This window comes from Chroicocephalus ridibundus, chromosome 2 (genome assembly GCF_963924245.1).
Source record: "Chroicocephalus ridibundus chromosome 2, bChrRid1.1, whole genome shotgun sequence".
NCBI lineage: Eukaryota > Metazoa > Chordata > Aves > Charadriiformes > Laridae > Chroicocephalus > Chroicocephalus ridibundus.
Window position 1 is genome coordinate 143,440,408 of NC_086285.1, and position 24,028 is coordinate 143,464,435.

Below are 24,028 nucleotides of genomic sequence, written 5' to 3' on the forward strand. Positions count from 1 at the left end.
CCATCTCTCTACAACCTCCTTTCAGGTAGTTGTAGAGGCTGATAAGGTCTCCCCTCAGCCTCCTCTTTTCCAGGCTAAACAACCCCAGCTCCCTCAGTCGTTCTTCATAAGGTTTGTCCTCCAGGCCCCTCACCAGCTTTGTAGCCCTTCTCTGGACACGCTCCAACACCTCAATGTCCCTCTTGTAGCGAGGGGCCCAAAACTGAACGCAGTACTCGAGGTGGGGCCTCACCAGTGCCCAGTACAGGGGGATGATCACTTCCCTAGTCCGGCTCACCACGCTATTCCTGATACAGGCCAGGATGCTGTTGGCCTTCTTGGCCACCTGGGCACACTGCTGGCTCATATTCAGCCGGCTGTCAACCAACACTCCCAAGTCCTTTTCTGTCGAGCTGCTTTCAAGCCATTCTGCCCCAATCGTTCAGGTCTCTGATGAAAACATCCAACAATATCAGCCCCAGTATTGACTGCTGGGTATTCCACTTATTACTGGTCACTGCTAAACACTGGTTCCAGTTATTTATTAGATTAACAATCTGTTTCACCACTATCCAGTGCTCTCTGTTGCATGCATTCGCTGCCTTTCATCGCACAGTTAATTGCCTATGCTTTTATGGTGTGCAAGACTCTCAGCACAAGTGGATCTCAACCCTACCTGAAACTTCTTAGTATTACCACAATACAAACAATGAAGTCAGAATCCACCCTGCATCAGAATAGGTGATTTTGGACTTCAGTATTACAACAATGGCAACAGCTATCACCAATTCCGCAACGTATGCCACAGAACTGCGCATCCTTCTCATCAAGGAGGGATAGTCTATATTGTTTTAAAAACACGTTCAGATACAAGACAAAACATCAACTTGATTATTTGAATTCTTTTACCATAACATGTTTCTCCAGATCAAGCAGCAGTTTTTCTGGTGTTTCTTCTTTGTTCTGCAGTAGATGCTTCAACTCTGCAGTAGTGAGACCCAGCGTTCTGCCTGGATGAGATCCATCTGCTTCCATAAGGCTTCCGTCATCTCCACAGCATCCCTGAAATATTTGACAAGTGGGAAATAAGTACACCTATATATTCATTATACTTCTGGACTGCAAACCCCTTAGAATTCAAATGTACATTAGAGCAAATCTAGCAAAGCAAGAGTAATCTCCTGATTTAAAAACGTATTATGCAAAATATTTTAAGAAAGTACACTTCAATAAGCAAGTCTGGATGCTGCATCAAGATGAATGCAATCCTTTCCTACATAAGCTGAGGTCTGTATCACAGAATTAACAAATATTTTAGATTCCTTTCTATACTACATATCAATATAGCAACTCTCTAACAGGATACTGTGAATCTAAAACCTGGACGCAATAGCATGCTATTCACTGAGGAAATCAATATGAATCAATATGTCGTTCTTCCTACTGAAAACCCCTCTTATTTACTAAACATATATTCTGCCCAGCTTTCACAGATTTCATTAAAAACTAAAGATGGCACTAACACTACTGATGGAAAAGCCTTACACAGCAATCAGCATAGTCAACTGCTTTCTGAATTGTTACTGAACATGTCTCACACTGCAGATTTCAAAGAAAAGCAGCTGAGTTTTTCTAAGTATTCAATATGTGTTCACTTACCAGCGTCTCAGAGTTTAGAATCTGTCGCATAAAATCCAAAAAAGAAGAGGCCAGTTCACCTGTGTCTTTGCTAAAACTCGTTATTACTCGCTTTAATACAGTGTACAGAGCATTGCTGTGTTTTCTTAGAGAGCTGTTTTCATAATGAAAAGAGAGAAAATACTTTATTAGTGCATACATTGTGACCGTTCCACTGTAACTTGTTGTAAGAAAACAACACATATACAAAATATATTTGGTAAATTTTACAATTATCAAGTTGAGTTTTGATTACGAAGCTGGAGCTTCATTATTTTCTCTGTACTAGACCGTTGTTCTCACTAGTGCTGTCTGCAGATATTTCAGGCTGCACATAGACAGCTATACATACTACAGTAATACCTCTAAAACCTGCAAAAAATTACATTTTTATCTTTGGCAGAAAAGGGATAGGAGAACAAAAATATTTGCTTGTACAAGGGCCTTAGGTATAAAGCAGGATCATGCCTGCTGTTACAATTTCACTGCATCCCATGATGCCTAACTGCAGAAACAAACCAGAAAGGTAATCACCAACACGGAAACAGCAAGGCTGGGCACTGAAGCTGTCAGCTAGACTTACAGGATCATAGAAACAACAGCATCTTTAACCTGCTGATTTTTCATTTGCAGGTTGTATAGCTTCCTGCTGTCTGAGCAGCACATTTCTATAGCACTGCGTAGATGGGTGTCTTCAACAACCTTTTATTGACAAGGCTCCATGTACTACCTTTTTCTCTTCAGGAACCTCACAACTTTCTTGTCTCTTTCCACCTCACCTTCAGTCAACAGAAACAGATTCAAATACAGGACAAGGAATTAAGCGTCAAAACAACACAATACTGTCCATTGTATGTATATATTCTGTTCCAAAGGGAGTGGAGTCAACAAAAGTAGTTTAAAAAAAAATCCTCATTTCAGAAGCCTTAATTGCCTGGAGGTCAGAATACTCTGGGGAAGTGCAAACTGAATCCCCTCAAAACAGAGGGAACGACAGACAGCTCTCCAACATCCCAGATGAGAGCTCTAACTACCGAGTGACTCAAAAGGGAAGGACACAAGCACTATATCTCATCCTAATCCTCCAGCCTTGAAGTGGGGAAGTGGAGTGTAAAAACCTTTTTTCAATTATTTGTTTTTTTCTTAGAAGAAAGTGCTCCTGTGTGCATACTGCGGAAATGATTCAGAGGTAAAACCTCAAGTGAAGGAAGACCAAAACACTGCATGAAGCTCCAAAGAGAAATGAAAGTTCAGGTGCATTATCCTCAACATCTCCTACTAGAATGAGTAGGAAGTGATTTCACACTGCGTAAGTCTTGAAATCATTTTAAGTTGTCAGCGATATCTTAAAACACCATACCTCTTTAAGTGATAGAAGCCATAGTCATGCTCTGTAAGGAACATCATTGTTCGGATACATGTCAGCAGACAAGTGTAACTGCTCTCAGAATTAGTTAATGTTTCCATCAGACAGTCACAAATTAAGGGCATCAGGTCTTTGCTGGGTAAGGAGTTGGAAAGCTGCTCTGATTCAGACACAGAACCTTCCGACGAACTTGGTAAAATGAGTGCAATATCCTATAAAAAATTATTATTATACACATCGTAAAAAATGCATTCTGTATACCAGCAATACGTATAAAACATACATTAAGTCAGAAGCACTCGGTTCTTTCACTACCCCTTTATCATCTTATTCCAGTGTTTCAGTTATTACTATTAAAATACTAATCCAGAATATCCTTTTTAATTTAAGGGTTACAAACCATTATTGATTTTTAAAAACATAAAAGCTTCGAAGGGTGAAATGTGATAGCAGAGCCACAACTAAAAGCCAAACAGTCACTGGATAATATGCATACAGTTGCTTGCCTAGGTAGTCAAACTGCCCCTTAATCTCAAAACATTCATCAAAATATAAGGAGCAGCTGAGGTGACTTGGCTTGTTCAGCTTGGAGAAGAGAAGGCTGATGGGTGCCCTCATGGCGACTGCTACAGCTTCCTCAAGTGGGGTGGTGGAGAGGGAGGTGCTGATCTCCACTCTCTGGTGACCAGCAATAGGACACAAGGAAATGGAATGAAGCTGCATCAGGGGAAGTTCAGGTTGGACACTAGGAAAAAAGGTCCTTCACTGAGAGGGTGGTCGGGCACTGGAACATGCTCCCCACGGCAGTGGTCATGGCACCAAGCCTGTCAGAGTTCGGGGAGCATCTAGATGATGCACTTAGTCATATGGTTTAGCTTTTGGTAGTCCTGCAAGGAGCAGGGAGTTGGATTCAATGATTCTTATAGATCCAACTTGCGATATTCTATGACTCTATGGTTCTATGAAGGTTAAGAGGCTACAGAACCACTTAGGAAGTTTAAGATCTACTGGTCCCTCCACATTTTACGTAAAATAAAACACAAGTGACTTTCACAATGAATTTGCATGGGCAAAGAGCTCTTGTTTATATGCAAATGGCTGATTAATCTCTACTGACCAACAATGGAAAAATGTCCTTTGCATAAGTGGGTAACCACTAAAGCAAATAAATACATGCAACTAGTAAGGCAATTAATGACATGCAAATCTATGCACGCAACTAATGAGAAAGTACCAGGGCCAGTCTATGAATCAGTTTTCAGATAACATTTCTTACTTTGCTCTGGTAACTTATGCTTTCTTTTAAATGGCGGAGCTTCATGGTAGCAGTGTATCATACATAACTTTGTATTTGGAATACATTTTTAAGAGGTTTCAGTTAGACAGCTAAGAGATACACAGATGTGACAGCTGAAGTTTTGCCAGTGGCCGATAGGGAGAAATGGCATCCCTCCCTCAGCTGAGGGGACAGTCAATCTTCGTGCCATTCAGGTTTTGGTCTCTAATGAGCTACCATAATAGTACACATAATGCAAAAGAGATAACATAAAATGAAAGGATTGACATTCGAGAGCAAATGACAGCAAGTCTGCCAAAGCAGCTAACCACGCACATTTTTTCTTTGTGTGTTTTAACAATGTTGATGTGTTTTTCATGTGTTTTCTTTTCTTTTGGAAAAAAGCAGACACATAAGAAATAACCTCATTTAGTCTCCTACAACTATCAATACACATTTTGCATTAAATATAGAAAATACCTGATCACAGAGGGACTGCAAAAGGGAAGTCACGTATTCAGCGCACTGTTGATGAGTGACATTGTCGCCAGCTGATCGCATCAAAGCCAAGAGCTCCTGGAAAACCTCTGCATACTTTTCATCACCTTTAGTAGTTCCACTGATAAGATGCAAAATAGCCAATTTACAAGCTTTATGTGAAGCCAGGGCATCCAATAAAGCAAGCAACCGAGTGGTCTGTCCAGTGTACTGTTTCTCTTTCTCTTCTGCGTTGCTGAAAGGATATCAATGCACTTTGAAAAAGCTGGTTTAAAGTAATCAAAAAAACTATAAAAACAACCATTACAGGAGTCATGTCATTCTGCATTTTTAAAAATAACACGTAATTTATGTACTGAAACTTACAGTTTCATTTACTTTGTGAAAACTGCTGAACTTCCACGAAATGACTTCTGGTTGCATCATAAATTAACTAATCTACTATGCATTTAACATACTATAGGCCAACTATTTGCATATGGATAAATATGCTTTAGTACAAACAGCATCTAATTCTATGTGGATAATTACGCTTTTAAAGAAACAGTAATCATTGTTTCAAATCCCTCTGAATTTGTAGGATTCAACTTCCACCAGCTTACAAACATCTGCACATTTTCCTTATGTAAATCCCAGTACAGAAAATTTTACTGGCCTACTTTTCTTTCTTCTATCAGATAGGTCCTTTAGAAGCACTTCACAGATGAGATAAGGCTTTGAGGGACAGCCCGAAGAAAGTCTTCCTAAAATACTTACCATAAACATACAATCTGAAACTGTTTACATCAAAACTTGAAATTATGAGATGGTTCCTTGGCAACACTAAGCATTATCAGGACACAATATATAGCACTGGACTGAGAATTCGTTCAGTTCATAATGGATAAGTAGCATTTCTGAAAATGTTTTCCTCCTGCTAAATCTCCTACACAGAACCGAGGTGAATTTAATAGTTCATTAAAGAAATCTTCGCAATAGAAAACAAAGATACCTTTGTAGGTCTTCTACAATCAGATCCAATACAGTCCTCATGATAAGAAGTGCAGTTGGCGAAGCCAAGTCACACAGCTGAACACAAATACGTCTCAACATATGCTGAATGGGCTGGCAAGATGAACCAGAGAAAGATCGAACTATCTCTTGTATCAGTTTGGCTTGAACATGAAGATGCATACTCCACAGCTTCCTGGTGTTGAGCGCCACTGAAATATCATGTGGCTCAATTACCTGCAGGAACAGAAGGACAGCAAGTTTTTCCTTTCCACTTTTATCATAAAACCTGAATTCTACCACAAGGTATAAACAACATACTGTCCTCATCAAAAACACGCAATGCCATTTTCATCATTATCACTGAATGACAAGGCACAATTCCAGCAAATTAGGTATTCCTTTGGGAGCACGTGTCGTCACACACCTTTTATGCTTACTTATTAATGATCACAAATTCAAGATCCATGCCAAAAGAAAGGAGAGCCTTAATATACCGAGTTTGGTATTCAGGGTTAAATTAAAAGGCTTCATAGCCAATCATTTAAGTAATAGAATGGGACTCTAGGTAATTTCACAAGGGACAAAAGAACAACATATGACCACTAATTTAAAAAGATGCTCCAAATTAGAACAATTTTGATCCTGATGAAAAAGATGTATCTTCAAAGAACCTATATGAACACAAATGCTTTACAGAAATTTTAATTCATCCTCTCATATATCTATTTTTTCCACAACTACAAAACTGGTCTAAGTGTTACACACAATTAAAATTCTTTAAAAACTAAATAAATCTAAATTATACCTGAGTCGTCTGCATGGGCAGCGGAAGAGGCAACAATTCTGAAAGCAGTATAAGTCCAGAGAAAAAGCCTTCGGGAATTCTCAAAATTGAAGAGAGAACTTCCTTCAGCATTAAAGACCAAGTATTGTTTGCCAAAGTTTCTTCAGAAATGGTAAGTTTTTCATTAACACCTTGTGTAAAAGTCAGTAGGATATCAACAATGTCATTCTGAATTTTTTGTTCATCACTATCTAAGCGGCCTGAGAGAGGAATAGAACACAGGAGCATGTGTAAAGAAACAAGTGCTGACGGAACACGCATGTCTTTGAATTCAAAAGATCCACCCCTCAGGAGTTCAGTTAGCATTGTTTTAAGGAGAGTAAGTGTACAGCGGGCCATAGAAATGGTAGTAACTCTGTGAAGTGTGGTGCCCATGTTGACATGGAGCCGCCAAGGCTGAATAAGCACGCTGTTCAGCTTCTGTAATACCCGGATGAAGGTGTCCATTCCCTCAGAAGAAAAGAGCTGAATAACTGCAAGATGCCATTTAAGGTCTTTCTGTTGACCTGTACAAAAAAGAAAACATTTCTGTATGTCTAATTTCTCCCGGGCAATCACAGTTACTACTTTAGACACATTTAAGTAGAAGACTCAGAAAACTAAGTTTTCTATGTTAAGCAGTACAAATATATCAACTATACCTTCTACCAGTGGCGGTGGACATGCAACATGACAAAGAACGCGAAGTGCAGTAGGAAGACCAACTCCATCTGGGGTCATCAAACTGTCAATATTCTTTTAGGAAAAAAAAAACAAACCCGTATTGCAAGGAAGAAATTCTACAACCAGTACTTAGTATTCAAATTCTGTATTTAGTTACTGCAAGTATTCCACAAAATTTAAATTCAATTACTCCATCTTTTGGAAAGCAGTCACAAATATGGCAGAAGCAAAAAAAGAGTCAATGTTGCTTTGTGGTTTTATGGGAAGCTAAAAGATTCAAACAGTTGGATCTTGTGCAAGAACTGGCCTAGATCATAAGCTTTAATAAAAACTTCTATTTTGGATAATAGTACATATTTTTAAATATCATATGTTAGTACACACCTAAGATATAATATCAAATGACAGAAGGTCTATGCTTATAGAACACAATGAAAAGATAGCATCTATCTGTATTTTACTAACCTGTTTTATATATTCGATGAGATTTGGAATACAATTTATTTCAAACCTAAGATTTTTCAAAGGTTCAAGCCACTTGCTGAGCTCTGGGGGAAAAAAAAGACAGAGTTAATCAAGTAACTTGTCAATGCGTTTATGAACTTAAAACTTTTTTCAATAAAAATGTACTTAATTTACAAGACAGGTACTAATGCCAAGTGTGAAATTTGTGAGGCATACATTGCAGTTGTAGCCACCTGAAAAGCATCAACAAAAATAAGACTTCAGAACACAATACACCTCACATAAACAGACACAATTTGACTCAAGTCAACCCAAACACTCAAATAATTTTCATCTTATTATCTGTATTATTTGTAATTAAACATATTTTAATAAAAGACACTAAGGGTCCCACTGCCAGCTAAAGAAAAAGCCATCAAAAGCAAGGACCAAAGCACATTCCTCTTAATGTACATAACAGGTTATTACAAATTGAATACAAAACTCCTATTAAACACCCAAATGGAGCCAATTTCTGCACCTGTAACACATACTCACTCTGGAAGTCCTTATAGATTAACAGTCTCTCTCTGTCCAGAATAACATGAAGTCCCAATTTTTTGGGACAGGAGATTTAAAGTTTTAAAACCTATTGTTCTTGAAAATATTTAAAGGAATGGGAAGGTTCAAAGGTTGACTGGATATGAATTGACACCTATTCTCAAACTAATTTCATGATTTGGTTAAATAAACTAGCCCCGCTTCTCACGAAACTGACGATCAGGTGAGGAGCAAAGAAATGAAAGTATGGCAGAGGAGAAATTTAAACTAAAACTTCAAAGAATTCTGATTTCTTTCAGTGCATGTAAGTTTTGGAAGAAATTATTGGTATGTCTACATGAGTCAGTTAAGCAGTGCAGAGCACAATTCTGGACATCAGAGTTTCAACATTTAGGTGTCAGAATCGTCTCCAGCAGGCTTTTTCCGAATGACCTGGGCCTGATCTGTGAGTCAACTCAAACCAGGGAATACATTGAGACAGTTTGGAAGTCAAAAGATTTAGTAACAAAGTAACATGGAGTATTCCATGCCAGTTGGCCTAGATGCCAGAAAACACTCCCAGGTTTATTTCCTAGTATATAAAGACTCTGTAAGGCTACATCACTAAAGGAAACAACAAAAATAAGAGTCAGCTCACTGACTAGTTAGTCCATTTTTACTAAAATTCACTCTCCAATTTTCTAACACAGAAATAATTTCAAACTTCCTGTAATTATCCAAAATTCATGGTAGTTAATATTACTTGAGAAGTAATTTAACTGTAAAGAATTTCCTATTTAACTCTCATTAACAGAAGAAAAAAAAATACACATTATCTCAGTGACTCAACTAATCAGATGCAGCTGGAAAAGGAATTTCATTATATACATTATCCAAACCAGATGATTGTGAAGCACCAATTACCCACATATAAAAGGTTTCTTCTATACGTTCAAACAATTCAGTTGATAATGACACATACTGTACCTTGCAATTTGGTGTTATTTTCGTCTGCTTTACAAAGCTTCAGCAAAGGCGCCGAGTGCTGTTCCAGCATTTGGACATCACTGGAAGATTGAACCACCAGCAAAACAAGGATGCAGGCATAATTATAAGCAACTGACTTCTTAGACTTTGAGTCTCTGAAACGACAATAAGGATTTTCTTTAGATCTCAGCTAATACAACTGGATATCTGCTAGATTTTAATTCTCTGACCCCTAAAGATCTACCTACAGAACTTTTACCTTCAGCAAGGATTGCCCCTTATAATTATCAACCAAAAAAAACCCAAACAATTTTCTCCTATGCTTTCTGAAAAGCGAAAGCTTTCTTTCACATTTTCATTTTTATTTCCATATCCACAAAAGTGAGTCAAGCAGCACACAAATCCTTTTCCATAACTTTGCCTGTTTTACAGATCTTTTTTTAAAAGCACTGCCACCTAAAGTAGTAAAACTGCCTGTCCAGAGAAAACAATGAACTGAGAGATTCCCACCCCAGAGAAGTGTGCAGTGTACAGTTTCCGCAGTCAAATCTTTTGCTTGTTTCACAGTCAAATTTTATGCTTGAATGAAAACTGCCTACTTACTGACTTTTTCATATAGCCAAAAATCTGACCTATATTCCAACATCTTTGTGGATGACCTATGCCGATTCTGGGTATTAAGCACTTGATTACAAATGACAGGCCTGATTTTCTATTATGTTCTCCTACTTAAAAGTTGTTTTGTTTTGTTTTTAAACATAAACATCATGATCTAAAAGAAAAAAAATATTTTAGATTTACTGAATTATTTATAAAAGATAGATACTTTTAAAATGTAAAAACCTAAAGGATATAAATAGATGCATAAATTACCCTAAAGCTTCTTTGGAATAGTACTCCATTAAGGTAATAAGACTTTGAAGATTTTTCTCCAGACTGAATACGTGAGCCACAGCAGATCTTCCTACGGGGTTAAAGGTAATCAAGTAAAGGTTGTGAAGCGTTCCCAGCAGATCTGAATGATCAGTCTCCTCACTGGCTGTGCACCGCTGAAAGTGGCAGAATAATTCTGAAATGCACTGTAACGTCTGTGTTGAATGCAGGAGCCACAGGGCAAAAGTATCCTCATTGGCACCATCTGATTGGAGACCTTCCTCTTGATCCGGATCAGAAAACTGACAAAGTGCTCTAATCAACAAGTTCGTTGCTTCGTATTCAGAAATAAAGAAAAGAAGACCCTTCTGTGACTGTGCCAGGAAACGCAAGATATCTCGTATAGCTTGAAGCACACCTGGATGTGCACCTGTTACTGGAATAGACAGTAGCAAAGTAATGCATTCCAAGAAATGGTGACTATGAAGATATCTGGAAAAAAAAAACAACAGGAAAATAATCAGTAATATTACAATCATCAGTCAACAATGCATAATAATATTATATAAAATTTCATGCCTCCTAGCTTCAGTACTTATTGCTCCGTGGACTATGAGAAATAATAACTAATTATGAAGTAGTATAAAATTTTAATCTTACAAAACATAATTGCTACCATATTTACAGGAAACAAATCCCTAAATACAAAGTTTTAATCCCCCCCCCAAAAAAAAACCCAAAACAAAAAAAAAACCCTTACCTTAACTACAAGCAAAATGACACTTTATATTTTATTAAATTTGCTGTATCTGAATCATCCGTGCTGCATTAAATCTTTTAAATGTGCCAAGAAATCAATCATCATAGCATACTGAAGTGGTGATTTGAAGACTCCTTGCATGTAGATACTTATATTCAGACATGATCTACACCTCTAGTATCAAAGAAACCTGTTAGCACTTAGAGAAGTACTTTCTAGACAGAAACTTGCTAAGAGAGAAATAGCCCACCAGATCCTTTAAATGGCTGAAGGCGGGCAGGCCTCAACTCCTCTGCCTGTGCTGTGAAACAGTGAGCTACGCTGACACGTCTGCACAACTTCTAACCGGGGCTGGCCAGCACAACATACAGAGAGAGGTATTCCAGACTCATCTTATCCATATCCACAGACATGTTCAAAGACAACAAAGGGAAAACACTCTAGAAACATACACTTATACAGCACCTAGCATAACTGGCCAGGATCTATAAATACAATTGAAGTGCTAGAACAGTACGAGTAATAACAAGAGGTTAACGTCTTGTTTTGTGCATGCTAGGCTGATTGAAAGCCAACAAAATAACAGGTACATTAACTATCAAACTCTCTCAGACTTTATAAGCACAATCCAGAATCCTCCAATAAAGTACAAAGTCAAACATCTAGAAAAGTGTTAGTCAGCAAGGACATCCTTAAATAATATCTGTATCAAGCTGGAAGAAATACACTCTAGAAAGTGAGTTTGCAATTGCCATACCTAAACAGGACAGGGTAAGGATCATCCCTTTCTGGAGGGCCTGTAATGCGTGCCATGGTTGGGAACGATTTCACAGGTGGCTGAATCATTGTATGAGGAGCAGTTTCCATCAAATGGAAGATTTCTTCAAGAAGACTAACAAGTTTTTCCATCTCTCCTTCGCTTATATTAGAAGATTCCAAAAGATGATCCATGTCCATAGGAGCCTCCACATCATTCTCATACTCTTGGTTGGTTCTTTCAAGTCCTGACATGTCCTGGTCCTGTTCTGGCTCCGTGTGATTAGGAAGAGAAGGAGTGTTCTCTGCTAACTGGTCGACCGCCTTTTTAATATCTGACAAAATCTCATAGAAGTGACATTTCTGGAGAATTGCAGAACCAGCAGTTACTACTCTCACAGTCTGATCCAACAGTATGAGTTCCAGGAGTTTCTGATAACCACTTTTTTCATGTACATCAACGCCACCCCTTAGAAACATTTCCATTCCCTCAGTCATACTAATAACACTATCCAAAGCTTTAAAAGCATTAAGTTTAAGGGAGGATGATACATGATCTGCAAACAACAGTTCAAATAACACATTAATAACTCCTGCCTGCAAGAGTGCTGTTATTCCTTGAGTCCCACATTCTCCTAACGACGATACCAATTTTGTCCCAGCTTTGAGTTGTCGGACATTCAAAGCAATGGGCTGTTTGAGAGCTACCTGAAGGTTTAAAGCTTGCAGGGTCCAGTCTACTAGCTGGGTAATATAGTCTTGCTTTGCGTCTTTCACCTGCAGGTAACTCAATCCTTTTACTATTAAACTCGGAACTTCTTCTAATGCAGTGACCCACTTTGCACCCCTTTCCTCTTGATATAATTCCAACAGTTCAGTTAATTTAACTGAGGCTTCCACTGCCCCTGAATTTTCTTTTTCTGGGTCTTGGTCCTTTATTTTACCAACTTCGTTTTCAAACACAGTCTTGTAAGGGCAGCTGAAGTATAGAAGAGGTCCAAGCTCCCTTTCGAAAGGTTCGTATGTCACAGGAGGCACAGATGCCAGATCCTCAGGAGTATATTCAATATCGAAGCTTGGATATTTAAATGTTTCACGTTCCAGATCAGCAATTCCATCTTCATCACTTGAAATTTGCTCATATCCATCATCTCCTAAAAAGAAAACGATTCAGTTATGAAATAAAGTGGATTATGGATAAATCAGTGCATGATTGCCAAGAATCTGCTCAAAATAAAAAAGGAATAATTTATTTAATACAAATATTACTGGTTAGAGAACGATCACACACTAACATACAGAAAGCTTTCTCTCTCCAGATAAAAGAGAAAGCCCCAGTTGACAGATGTTTTATATAACAACACAGACATTTAAAAAATGTATAAAGCAAAAAGTTTAACTCAGCTATTATAAAACTTCTAGCCTGAAATTTTACACAGGCACGAGCATGAACTTTAAGTAATGCAAGAAGATGACTACTGATACTATTACATAAACAACTTTGATTTTTAATTCAGAAATAATTTCTTTCACCACTTTCCTACATTTTTAAGCAAAAAAAGATAACAAGATTGAATGTTCACTCTCACCTATAAAAGCTGTACCTATTTTCCTCTATAGAAAGTAACAGGAAGATTTACTATAAAGGAATAAAAATTACACAGCAAAATACTGTTCTCGAGATAGCAGAACCATCAATGAGGCAGACAATGATGCAATGACCAAGGGAAAAAGACCCAGTTCTTTTCAGGCCTAGTCATCGTAATGGTACTGCCATCAAAATTTCATAAACTTAATCTTTTTCCTTAACTTCACTTACCTTCACCTTCTTCCTCCTCTTCACCCTCTTCTTCATCTTCATCTTCCTCCTCCTCTTCCTCTTCCTCATCAGCAATACTCTCTACCGTATGCCCATCATCATCATCATCATCATCCTCCTCCTCAACATCCACATCATCTTCATCTTCTCCTTCTTCTGGTTGATCTTCCTCCACTTCTCCATCATCAGAATACTGGCTTTCTTGATGAATGGATGTTCGATCAGGAGAAATGGGCTCAAAGTAATCCTCCCTATGGTCCACATCATCTTCTTTTTCCCCAACCACTAAAAATATATACAAAGTTTAAGAAATAAGAGTACTTCTCCAAAATCCAATGCTCAATAATACATCTTAGAATTTTGCATTACGCACAGTGGAGATACAAAAAAAAGCATCTTGAAGAAAATCTTCAGGTGATTTGACTGAACACAAACAAAAATCGTTTAGTTTGGTAAGACTATAAAGAAACATGTAGAGTTCTTGGCACTTTTAACCCATACAGAGACCAGAGAACTCAGCAGATGCTGCAGAGGGATGGAGAAGGGCAACGAATACCAGAGTCAACAGAACATTCATACAAAATATGAGCCGCATGTTCAAGCAGTGTATTGGTCAACAGCTGATATTCTCAAATCTGCTAACTTTTAAATTAATACAATTTAACATAGCCAACAGATTTTCTTTCAAATCCCTTTCCTAAAACTGAATCTGTCCAGCAGGAGCAACAGCAGACAGAAAACTTCACACCAGGCAGGAACACAGAATTCAGCCTCCACTAAGCAGCGATGTGCAGCAGATAAAATACAGTCTGTTCTCATTATACCTGACACTGGCATAGGTTCATCCTCATCGTCATCAGGAGGAGGAGGACCCGGAGGTGTCCTTGGTCCCCTAGGTTGTGGTCTTGGAGGGCTGCCATTAAACTGGTCTTCTTTCTCTCCATCAACTACATTTATTGTGGAAATAAAAACTTGCATTTAATGGAATTGCAGCAATAGAAGCAGGAAATTTTAGTTTTTCAGTGTGCTACTTTTGACTACGGAACACCTTCATTTCCCAGCTATTAATTAATCTGTATTCTGCATTTGCAGTATGTGAGGCAGTTATCTGAAGTCACTTTTGATGTAAACAAAAACTACATTAATATGCAAGCTTATTAATACCATTGATGTTTTGTTAACATAATATTGGGTTAAAATTAAAATGGATGATTGCCATTTTTGGCTTTGACACTAGCAATACTGTAACTCTACCAATAATATCTGAGTTACCTTAAAAAAAAAGTTTACATTTTAATCAACTGGTTTTTACAGTTTACGATTGTTTTTTACTACACAGAGTATTAAAATTTTGCATTCCAATAGCCGTACCTTGAACAAGACAGTTCTAATTTTAAATCTAAAACCAAAACTGAAACAGAAACTTGCTCATGGATTCTATTCATGGCCATTTTAATATCAATGCAAGTAACCCGCCCTCAAAAAAGCACTAGAGAAGGATCTACTTAAAACCATTCAATACAAATCTAAAACAAAATACAAAACTAAAGGACAAAGACATAAAGCTAGAAAAATACAGCCACTGAAACCTGAAACATGAAAGAATTTTTTGTTTCTTTGTTTTTAAGATGGGATACTGTAATGTTGATTCTTTAAAAAAAAAACGTGTATGTTTTCTCACAAGGCTTACCATGTTTTGGGTTTCTTTTCAAACCAGGCTGTTGCTGGGGAGGTGGTGGCGGAGGTGGGGGTGGAGGAGGTGACTCTCTCTCATGACTTATTACCCTGTCAACTGAGCCATATATCGCCAAAGTCAGACAGTTGTACCACCCTCTTAGAACCAATCCATCCGTGTTGACCTGGGTTTTTTAAAAAAGAAAAAGCACTTAAAAACAACACAAGACAACTTCAGAAAAGTTATTTTAATATCACTGTATCAGTATCTGCATAAAAGCAGGAAAGGAGAACTGAACATTAAAGTATCTCTTCACCTCACATTTTGAAAACCGAGAAAACTTTGAATATATCAATCATTGCAACAAATAAATGATCTTTCTCTAAAAGCATTCAATTCCTTGCAATATATTGCCTAATCTACTACACCTATTAATGAAAAAAAAATGGGTCACACGAACACTGATCTGAATGAAATAAGCCCAAACAGAACTGAAAATGACATGCTTAGCTGTGGCCTGCAGCCACGATGTTCTGATTCATCTTTGCTCGTAAGTAGTGCATAGTTCTGTTGGTAATCTCCACAGGAACTGTCAAGCAATCTTCTACAACTCATGCCATTATAAATGCAGACTCTAAAGTAATGAGCATCTGAACTACAGGCAGGTTTTAGAACGAGATCCTACACAGTAAATGCTTTACACAATGCTAACGCACCACACACAATCATATTTATACCTAAATGACAGACATGTAGAAAATGAGGTTTAAATGACATTGCATTACCTTTGCATTGGGTCTGAAAATAATTGAAGTGTTTTCATCATATTCAAGGCTGTTAAGTAAAACACACAAAGTTATTTTTCCATTAATATAAAGCATGTCTACAGCAATGAAACACACCAGTACTAAACACATAAGCCAATAATAAAACACTGAATAAATATATGCTCTTAAAAACAAGAGTGCAAAATCACTTATTTCTACAAAATGCTTTTCATTAATATATATGGGCTCTGTAAATTTAGAAATACCAGAACCTTCTCCTCTTTTAAGCATGAACTTCTGTCCTCCTACACAGATTGAAGGAAAAGGGCAAGAATATGAACTAGCAAAAACCAGACCAAACACGAAAATTGTGGGAGATACAGATTTTCTATTGTGCATTTTCTGCACTAAAAAAATTCTCAGGAAGAAATGGCAGATAATGAAGTCATGCACGGATCTTGGAAGTACGTACCTCCCCAGCCTATCAAAAACAGGGGCACTTGGCTTGCTGACATTGTTGAAAAACAAGTCCAGTTGAAATGTATGTGGGGATGTCTCTCTGGAAACAGAACAGAAGTAAAAATTAAACCCTTCGAGCTCCTTATCAGAGTAAGTAGGACTAACAAGGGAAAAAAAACACTTCAAATTATAGTGTTTAAATAATTCCTAAAAATAATTACAAGTTCAGCAGACACATAAACACACTTTACCTTTTTATATAGGAGGTTCTATTGAGATTTACAAGTTCAAGAAAAAATGACAGGAAGGTGTTCCTGAATTAGACACTTAATATCTTTCACTTACCCATAAGCCCTATTGTCAGGCAAACTTGTGTGAGCTCTCACTCCTGGAGGAATGACACGTACTTCATTTATGTAAACCACGCATGGAAAACGAACTACATCTATATTGGTACTTTGCTACAAAACAAAGAATAAAGAAAGTCTAAGAAATGTAAAATAGAAACAACATAATGTATTCGTATTCTTTATTAACCAAATTAAGGTTGCAATCCTACTAATTACAAAATTCAATTATGCAAAATGTTAAATACCATTAAACTCAAGATATAGATTATTTACATTATTAGTTCCCTTTATTTGCAAGAATTTTTTAAACAGCAACAAGTTTTTCTCTAACAGAATGTATCTGGATAAGGGCAAAATCTGGAACTTAAATTATTAAGAAAAACTGAGTATATAGTTCCCTTTTAATGAAATATATCAAGTTTATAACTAATGAAAAAAGAAAATGCATGTTTTAACTTTAAATACTGGCAAATGTTATAGTTCAAATGTAATATTAGAAATAATAATGATACTATAAATGTTCTGCTAGACCTGTACAAAAATTCTATACTGTGCTTATTTCTCCAATTTTGCCACAACATTTGAAAACTTTTTGCAAATATCATTTCTGTTTACAACACAGAAATAGCAAGTAAAGAAATGTTATGCTCCAGCAGCCCTAAAAGATGTCTGAGCAAACTAGAAGTAATCATAAAGTCACAGTGACTTCCCATGTAGCAGCCACCAAATTAATGCTGAAAGTCTCCTCTCACTAGATTCACCATATTAGGTCTTATTATATTTATACATCATCTCTATCATATATACACTCACAAAATAGTAAACATAGATCAACTATATTGAGCGGGAGCGTTGATCTGCTTGAGGGTAGAAAGGCTTTGCAGAGGGATCTGGACAGGCTGGATCCAGGGGCCAAGGCCAACGGTATGAGGTTCAACAAGGTCAAGTGCCGGGTCTTGCACTTGGGTCACAACAACTCCATGCAGCGCTACAGGCTTGGGGAAGAGTGGATGGAAAACCACCCGGCAGAAAAGGACCTGGGAGTGTTGGCTGACAGGCAGCTGAGTATGAGCCAGCAGTGTGCCCAGGTGGCCAAGGCGGCCAACAACAGCCTGGCTTGTATCAGGAATAGTGTGGCCAGCAGGACTAGGGAAGTGATCATCCCCCTGTACTCGACACTGGTAAGGCCCCACCTCCAGTACTGTGTCCAGTTTTGGGCCCCTCACTACAAGGAAGACATTGAGGTGCTGGAGTGGGTCCAGAGAAGGGCAATGAAGCTGGTGAGGGGTCTGGAGCACAAGTCTTCTGAGGAGCAGCTGAGGGAACCGGGGTTGTTTAGCCTGGAGAAAAGGAGGCTGAGGGGAGACCTTATCGCTCTCTACAGCTACCTGAAAGGAGGTTGTAGCGAGGTGGGAGTTGGTCTCTTCTCCCAAGTAACAAGTGATAGGACAAGAGGAAACAGTCTCAAGTTGCGCCAGGGGAGGTTTTGATTGGATATTAGCAAAAAATTTCTTCACAGAAAGGGTTTTCAAGCACTGGATTAAGCTGCCCAGGGAAGTAGTTGGGTCACCATCTCTGGAGGTTTAAAAGACGGGCAGACGTGGTGCTTAGGGACATGGTTTAGTGGTGGTTTTGGCAGTTTTAGTTTCATGGTTGGATTCGATCTTAAAGGTCCCTTCCAACCTAGACGATTCTATATGTCCAACTGTAAGCATATAAAGACGTTCTTGAACAGAAGCTCCGAATCACGTTTCTCACTGTATGTTTCCAATTAGCAAATTGGATTAGCAAAGACTGCACGAGCAAAAAGAAAAAAAAAAAAACCAAACCAAAACTAAACAACTAATGCATCTCCCAAAATAATTAAAAAATGAAAACTAAAAACCAAATTGATCTGCAGTCAAAAATCATATAACTTTGACCACAATCAGAAAGCAAATGAAACCTCAAAATTACCAGCATAAGGCAAGAAAGTACTAAGATTTTTAGAAAGCTAATAAACAAAGAAATGGACACAAGTAAAGTTTTAAAAAGAATAAGTGCATGCTTTTGGGCACATATTACTGTAATTTAATATGAAATCTATGCACACATCCTTTAGCACACAGATATAACATCTCACCCTAAGGGCTGATGTCTTACGAGCAGGATGGTAGAACAAAAAGAACCATACTGTGTCAGGAAGCACAGCTTTATTAACAGGAATGAGGTGACTGTAGCCTGAGAGGAGTGAGGGCTGTGGGAGCTCTTTGCTTTGCCTTTAAAAAACGTGTATGCATCATGTGGGAGACTCAGATTTCTGGAGGAAGGGCTGCTGCTGAGGAGGCTGCATCCCCAGCAGCACTGTCCAAAGAAAGACCAATTCCTGCTTAAATGATATGGGATTATGTCCCGATAGTCATGTATCAACATCATCAGGATGGCAAGTGAATCTAATCCACCCTCCCTCCAAAAAATTTTAAAAAATAACTACATCAGAACTGCTCAACGCATTAAACTGCATAGCTAAGCCAAATAAATAATTTAATTAGAAAACTCAGAAGTACTTTTCAAGAACTGCAAGTTCCAAGGCAAGACTCATGATCCACTTAGCTGAAGAATTAGTATAACATAAAGAAGGCTTTTCTGCAACATGTAAAATACATTTTGATTTTTTATTTAATAAAAATTCAATATGATTCCAGTTTGGAAAATGTCACTGGTGAGAATGAAAGTGTCAGAAAACATGACACACAATTAAAAATGTTCAATAAGAGAACATACTGTCCTGGAGCGGAACAGAATCACAGAATAGTTCAGGTTGGAAGGGACCTCAAAGATCATCTAGTTCCACCCGCCATGGGCAGGGACACCTCCCACCAGACCAGGCTGCTCAAAGCCCCATCCAGCCTGGCCTTGAACACTTCCAGGGATGGGGCACTGACAACTGCCCTGGGCAACCTGTTCCAGTGCCTCACCACCCTTACAGTAAAGAATTTCTTCCTGATATCCAATCTAAATCTACCCTCTTTCAGTTTGAGGCCGTTAACCCGTGTCCTATCATAACACTCCCTGATAAAAGAGTCCCTCCCCATCTTTCCTGTAGGCCCCCTTTAGGTACTGGAAGGCCCCTATAAGGTCTCCCTGGAGCCTTCTCTTCTCCAAGCTGAACAGCCCCAACTCTCTCAGCCTGTCCTCATAACAGAGGTGCTCCAGCCCTCTGATCATCTTTGTGGCCCTCTGTTGGACCTGTTCCAACAGGCCCGTGTCCTTGTTGTGTTGAGGACTCCAGAGCTGGACACAGTACTCCACGTGGGGTCTCACCAGAGCGGAGTAGAGGGGCAGAATCATCTCCCTCGACCTGCTGGCCATTCTTCTTCTGATGCAGTCCAGGATGCGGTTGGCTTTCTGGGCTGCAAGTGCGCACTGCCTGCTCATGTTGAGCTTCTCACCCACCAGCACCCCCAAGTCCTTCTCCTCAGGGCTGCTCCACCCAACAAAAGGAGTGGCTAGTGTTTCCTACTCAGGGGAACAGCAGTGGCTAGCATTTCCTGTCCCCAAATATGCCTTAAATAGTAGAATTAAAAACACATTTGGGTGTCCCTGATTCTTGCAGCTAGAAACAACTCCAGAAAAACTTCCTGTTTGTTTTTAATCGCAGCATCAGCTCAGAATACTTCATTTTCTTTCCCTAACGCCTGTCCATGAACATAGTTGAGATACTCCATGGTTCTATAACATCTTTCTCAGGTTACACTACGTTCTTCACTTTCCCTCAATGGTCCCCTTCTTCCTCCCTGAACAGCATACAACAGGTTGAGCCCTGGGCAAACCTGCGGTCACACAAGCAGCTTCAAGGATGCTCAGAATCACAACAGCCTCGAAGTGAAATATTTGCACGATCTCCCACTGCTAAAGCAAGATAAAAATACTAATTTTGTTCATGATGCACATCAACTGTATAAATCTAAAGGAATATCTCACATACGCATAAACATCCCTCCTCCTCATTAGCTATAGAAAAACACTAGGTATCTCACGAGCGGCTGGGTATGACTCTCTTCCTGACTTCCTCCACAATGGGCTTCTGGAACGAGTTTTAACGATTTTGTTTCCTAGCCTCTCCTCCCCGTTACCTCTAAACCCTCGCCCCTCTCCCACCGCCGTGCCCTCCCTCAGCCCCCTGCCCGCGGCACCCCGGGCCGCCAGCACAGCACTGGGCTGGGCGCACCGCGGGGCCCAGCGCCGCGCCCCGAGCAAGGCTTCGGGGGCAAGGCGAGGAGGGACCAGAGATCCCCCCCCGGCTCGGCGGGCACCTGGCTGGGGCCTGCTCCCTCCCGCCCGACCACCCGCTGAGGCGAGGGCCGCCGCCGGGGCCTACCCCAGCCCCACTCGCCCCAGCCCCACTCCACGCCCCACAGCCCGGAGAGGCGGCGAGAAGAAGGAAGATGAGGAGAAGTGGCGGCCCACAAAGCCCCCGCCACGTTACCTCCGCGCTCGGGTGCTTGAACGTATCTAAAAACAGCAGCTCGGTTGCCGTGTCCACCGCCATCTTGGCGCGGCCCGGGGGGAAGGGCTTCCGGGCGGCGGCGCGAGCGCTTCCGGGACGCCGCCGTGCGTGCCCGGCAGTGGGCGGGGCGGCGGCGCGAGGGGACCGTCGGTGCGCGAAGGCGACCGTTGCTCCGCTGCCCTCAGCGCTGTGAGGCGGGGCAGAGCCGGGGCCGGCGGGCGTCGGGCGAGGCCCCGGACCTGCCTTCCCCGCGGCTCCCCGGCTAGGCTGAGCGCACCGGACCAGAGCAAAGGCCCGGGGAAGGAGAGCGGGGGAGGCCGGGCGGGGTTTCCCCCCTCAGCCGCGGGCTGCGTAACGGAGGGAAAGCTGCGGGTCGGTGGGCGGCGGGAGCGGGGTCGCTGCAGGTTGAGATTGTGAGATGCGGGGGAAGGGGGCTGCCCGCGGCGGTGCCCCCGCTCTCTGGAGACTCAGCCCGCTGGGCATTGCCGTGGACTTGGTTGGGCGCCGCTGCGGTCTGCTCCACACCTCGCTTCTGCTTGATTTTAAAAGATTCAGCTCCGGCTCAACGCTGACTAAATTCGGTCCTGCATGGGAAATTTCCTTTGCAGCCATTCCGTGTTTAAAACTCACTCTTTTCGGATGTAAGAAACTGACGCTTCTCTCAAGTACATGTAGAACAATTCCTTGCAACCTTTCCGCAGCTCCTGATGTTCTTGCTTAGCATCCAGTGCCCTTCTGCAACAGCAACTAAGTTGTACATGCATTAGAGACACCATGAAGCCAAAGTGAGCCCGTGGCCAGGAGAATGATGTGAAATTGATCTTGCGCAAGAGTTGTGTGGTTACACAAGTTTGTGTACAAGCTCTACATCTATAACAGTAAAACTGTGCCATGTGCCTTCAGAGGAAGTCTGGAAAAGGATGTGTAACGTCTCTGAACTGCCAGCTGGAGCCCCAGCCACATATACGTGCTTTCCGTAATGGTGATAATTACAACTTCTGAGCGTCTTGTTTCTAGAACAGCTTCTTAATGAAATGAGCTGGTTTGTGTGCACACCAGGAATTGGCAAGTCCCTCCTTTGTTTTCATAGCTAGTCTTGCTGCTCTTTCAGTGCTCCAGAGTTTAATTTGCTCCAGGAGTAGCAGTCCTCTAGGTTGGACTTCAAGAGAAAACGTTGCATCGGTTTAACCAAGGGTGTGGTTCCATTTATCCATTTTCAGTGGTGAAACTAGTTCAGGAAGTTCCTGTCCCCCCCCCGCACTGCGTGTTGGGGAGCTGAGCCACAACGTGCAGGTCTACAACCAGTTTTATTGGCACACCTGAAGAGGAGTTGCATGGCAGTGCAGGGGAGACTCATCGACTCGAATTGCCTTTGCATCCACTGAAAGCGTGGTACTGCCTCTTTATACTATTTCAACAGATGTAGTTAAAATACTGCAAATCCCATCACAGAAATATTTCAGAATTTGAGAATCAAGGGTCCTCTTTGGCCAAGCTGGCAGATTTGGCTGCTCTTATTCTTGCCCCGAGCTGGGACCTTGTCTTGTCCTGATGGATAAACAGATCTAAACTCCTGGAGTTAAATATAATTTTTTTATGCAGAAAACCAAAAAACTTTATATGTGTTTTGCTAAAGTAGCACAATGCCTTACAGCTATTTGTGACACTTGCCATGGCTTATTTCGGTTATGTTTATGGGCTCTTAGGAGACTTCTAGGCGAGTAGCTTTGCAGATCTACTCCAAACATGGGCATAGTTATACGAACCATTGTGCTGGAGGAACACAATCCCAACCAGAATGCAGTCACTTCTCTCCTGGGATGGCCTGGAACAGTATTGCAACCAGGTCATCTAGCACGAGCAGCTTCAGTAACTAGCAGGGGAATTCCAGCCCTGCGTTTTTATCTGCAGTGGCTCGGTTGCTGCCGGTAACAGCTACGGCTGTGGATGTGAGGGGAATCAGCTTTGCAGGATTAAATTCAGATGGCTCTGAATGCAGTGTCATTGATTTCAGCATATGGCTGGGCTGACAAGTCAGTGGCATTTCTTTGCTGCAAGGTAAAGCAGAAATGTTTGAGTGTCACACCCAGTTGCACAATTTCAGGGAACAGTTTGGGTATCGGGAGAGAGATCAGGAGAGTAACTGATGAAAGTGGAGAAAAGAGAATTTGTGTAGCAGCAGCAATTATCTTAGAGAGATTAAAAAAAACAGTTGGTGGTAATGATTCACGCATTCCAACAAAATGATACAGCTCTGCTGATTCTCCCATTCCAGTTGTAAAACTTTGATATTCTGAAAGAAAACGCGAACACTGATGGGGAAGAGTGATACAGATGGGAGACCTGACATGGACCAAAGTTCTGTGCAGGAAAAAGATAACAGAGTTACAGGTGGTGCTGGGGTAAATTGAAGACCCTTCTGTAGAAGACTAAAGCAGGGTGGGAGATGCAGAACTGAAAGGGCTGTGGGAAAACCTGCAGACAGTGAGGTGTGCAAAATCACAGCTTTGTACAAAATAAACTGGAAGAAAGGGGGTCGATGAGCGAGAGGAGGAAGCTTCAGGAACATGGGGGAAATAAATAAGAGGGCACACGTCTGTTGCCGTTGGTCAGGGGTTTGTATTGAGACCAGCTCCTTGGCATAATGGAAGGTGTCAGTAGTTTCAGAAATGTCCTAAAACAGAAAGTGGCACAAAAGGTGGTGGGAAACCAGAACTAATAAATAAAGGAGAGAGAAACAGTTACACTGAGACTGGCAAAGGGGCTGGAAATCAGACAGATGGACAGCAGGCAGGAAACAGAAGGAATATCAG

At 40.5% G+C, this 24,028-nt stretch overlaps 1 protein-coding gene across 1 annotated transcript in view; it reads right to left on the reverse strand.

Annotated features, from left to right (window-relative positions):
* The window catches only part of VIRMA (vir like m6A methyltransferase associated), a 29,193-nt gene extending 7,913 nt beyond the window's left edge, over positions 1-21,280 (reverse strand). Inside the window, exons 1-18 of the mRNA XM_063327205.1 lie at positions 21,195-21,280; positions 16,722-16,837; positions 16,390-16,476; positions 15,936-15,984; positions 15,166-15,334; positions 14,300-14,422; positions 13,476-13,760; positions 11,658-12,810; positions 10,141-10,632; positions 9,268-9,422; positions 7,762-7,844; positions 7,275-7,368; positions 6,595-7,139; positions 5,788-6,023; positions 4,779-5,031; positions 3,017-3,234; positions 1,639-1,771; positions 889-1,041 (exon numbers count right to left, since the gene is read on the reverse strand). Coding sequence (XP_063183275.1) covers positions 889-1,041; positions 1,639-1,771; positions 3,017-3,234; positions 4,779-5,031; positions 5,788-6,023; positions 6,595-7,139; positions 7,275-7,368; positions 7,762-7,844; positions 9,268-9,422; positions 10,141-10,632; positions 11,658-12,810; positions 13,476-13,760; positions 14,300-14,422; positions 15,166-15,334; positions 15,936-15,984; positions 16,390-16,476; positions 16,722-16,837; positions 21,195-21,257 — 4,407 coding nt within the window. The 5' untranslated portion in view covers positions 21,258-21,280. The remainder of the gene's footprint in view (positions 1-888; positions 1,042-1,638; positions 1,772-3,016; positions 3,235-4,778; positions 5,032-5,787; positions 6,024-6,594; positions 7,140-7,274; positions 7,369-7,761; positions 7,845-9,267; positions 9,423-10,140; positions 10,633-11,657; positions 12,811-13,475; positions 13,761-14,299; positions 14,423-15,165; positions 15,335-15,935; positions 15,985-16,389; positions 16,477-16,721; positions 16,838-21,194) is intronic.
* Between the last annotated feature and the right edge of the window lie 2,748 nt (positions 21,281-24,028).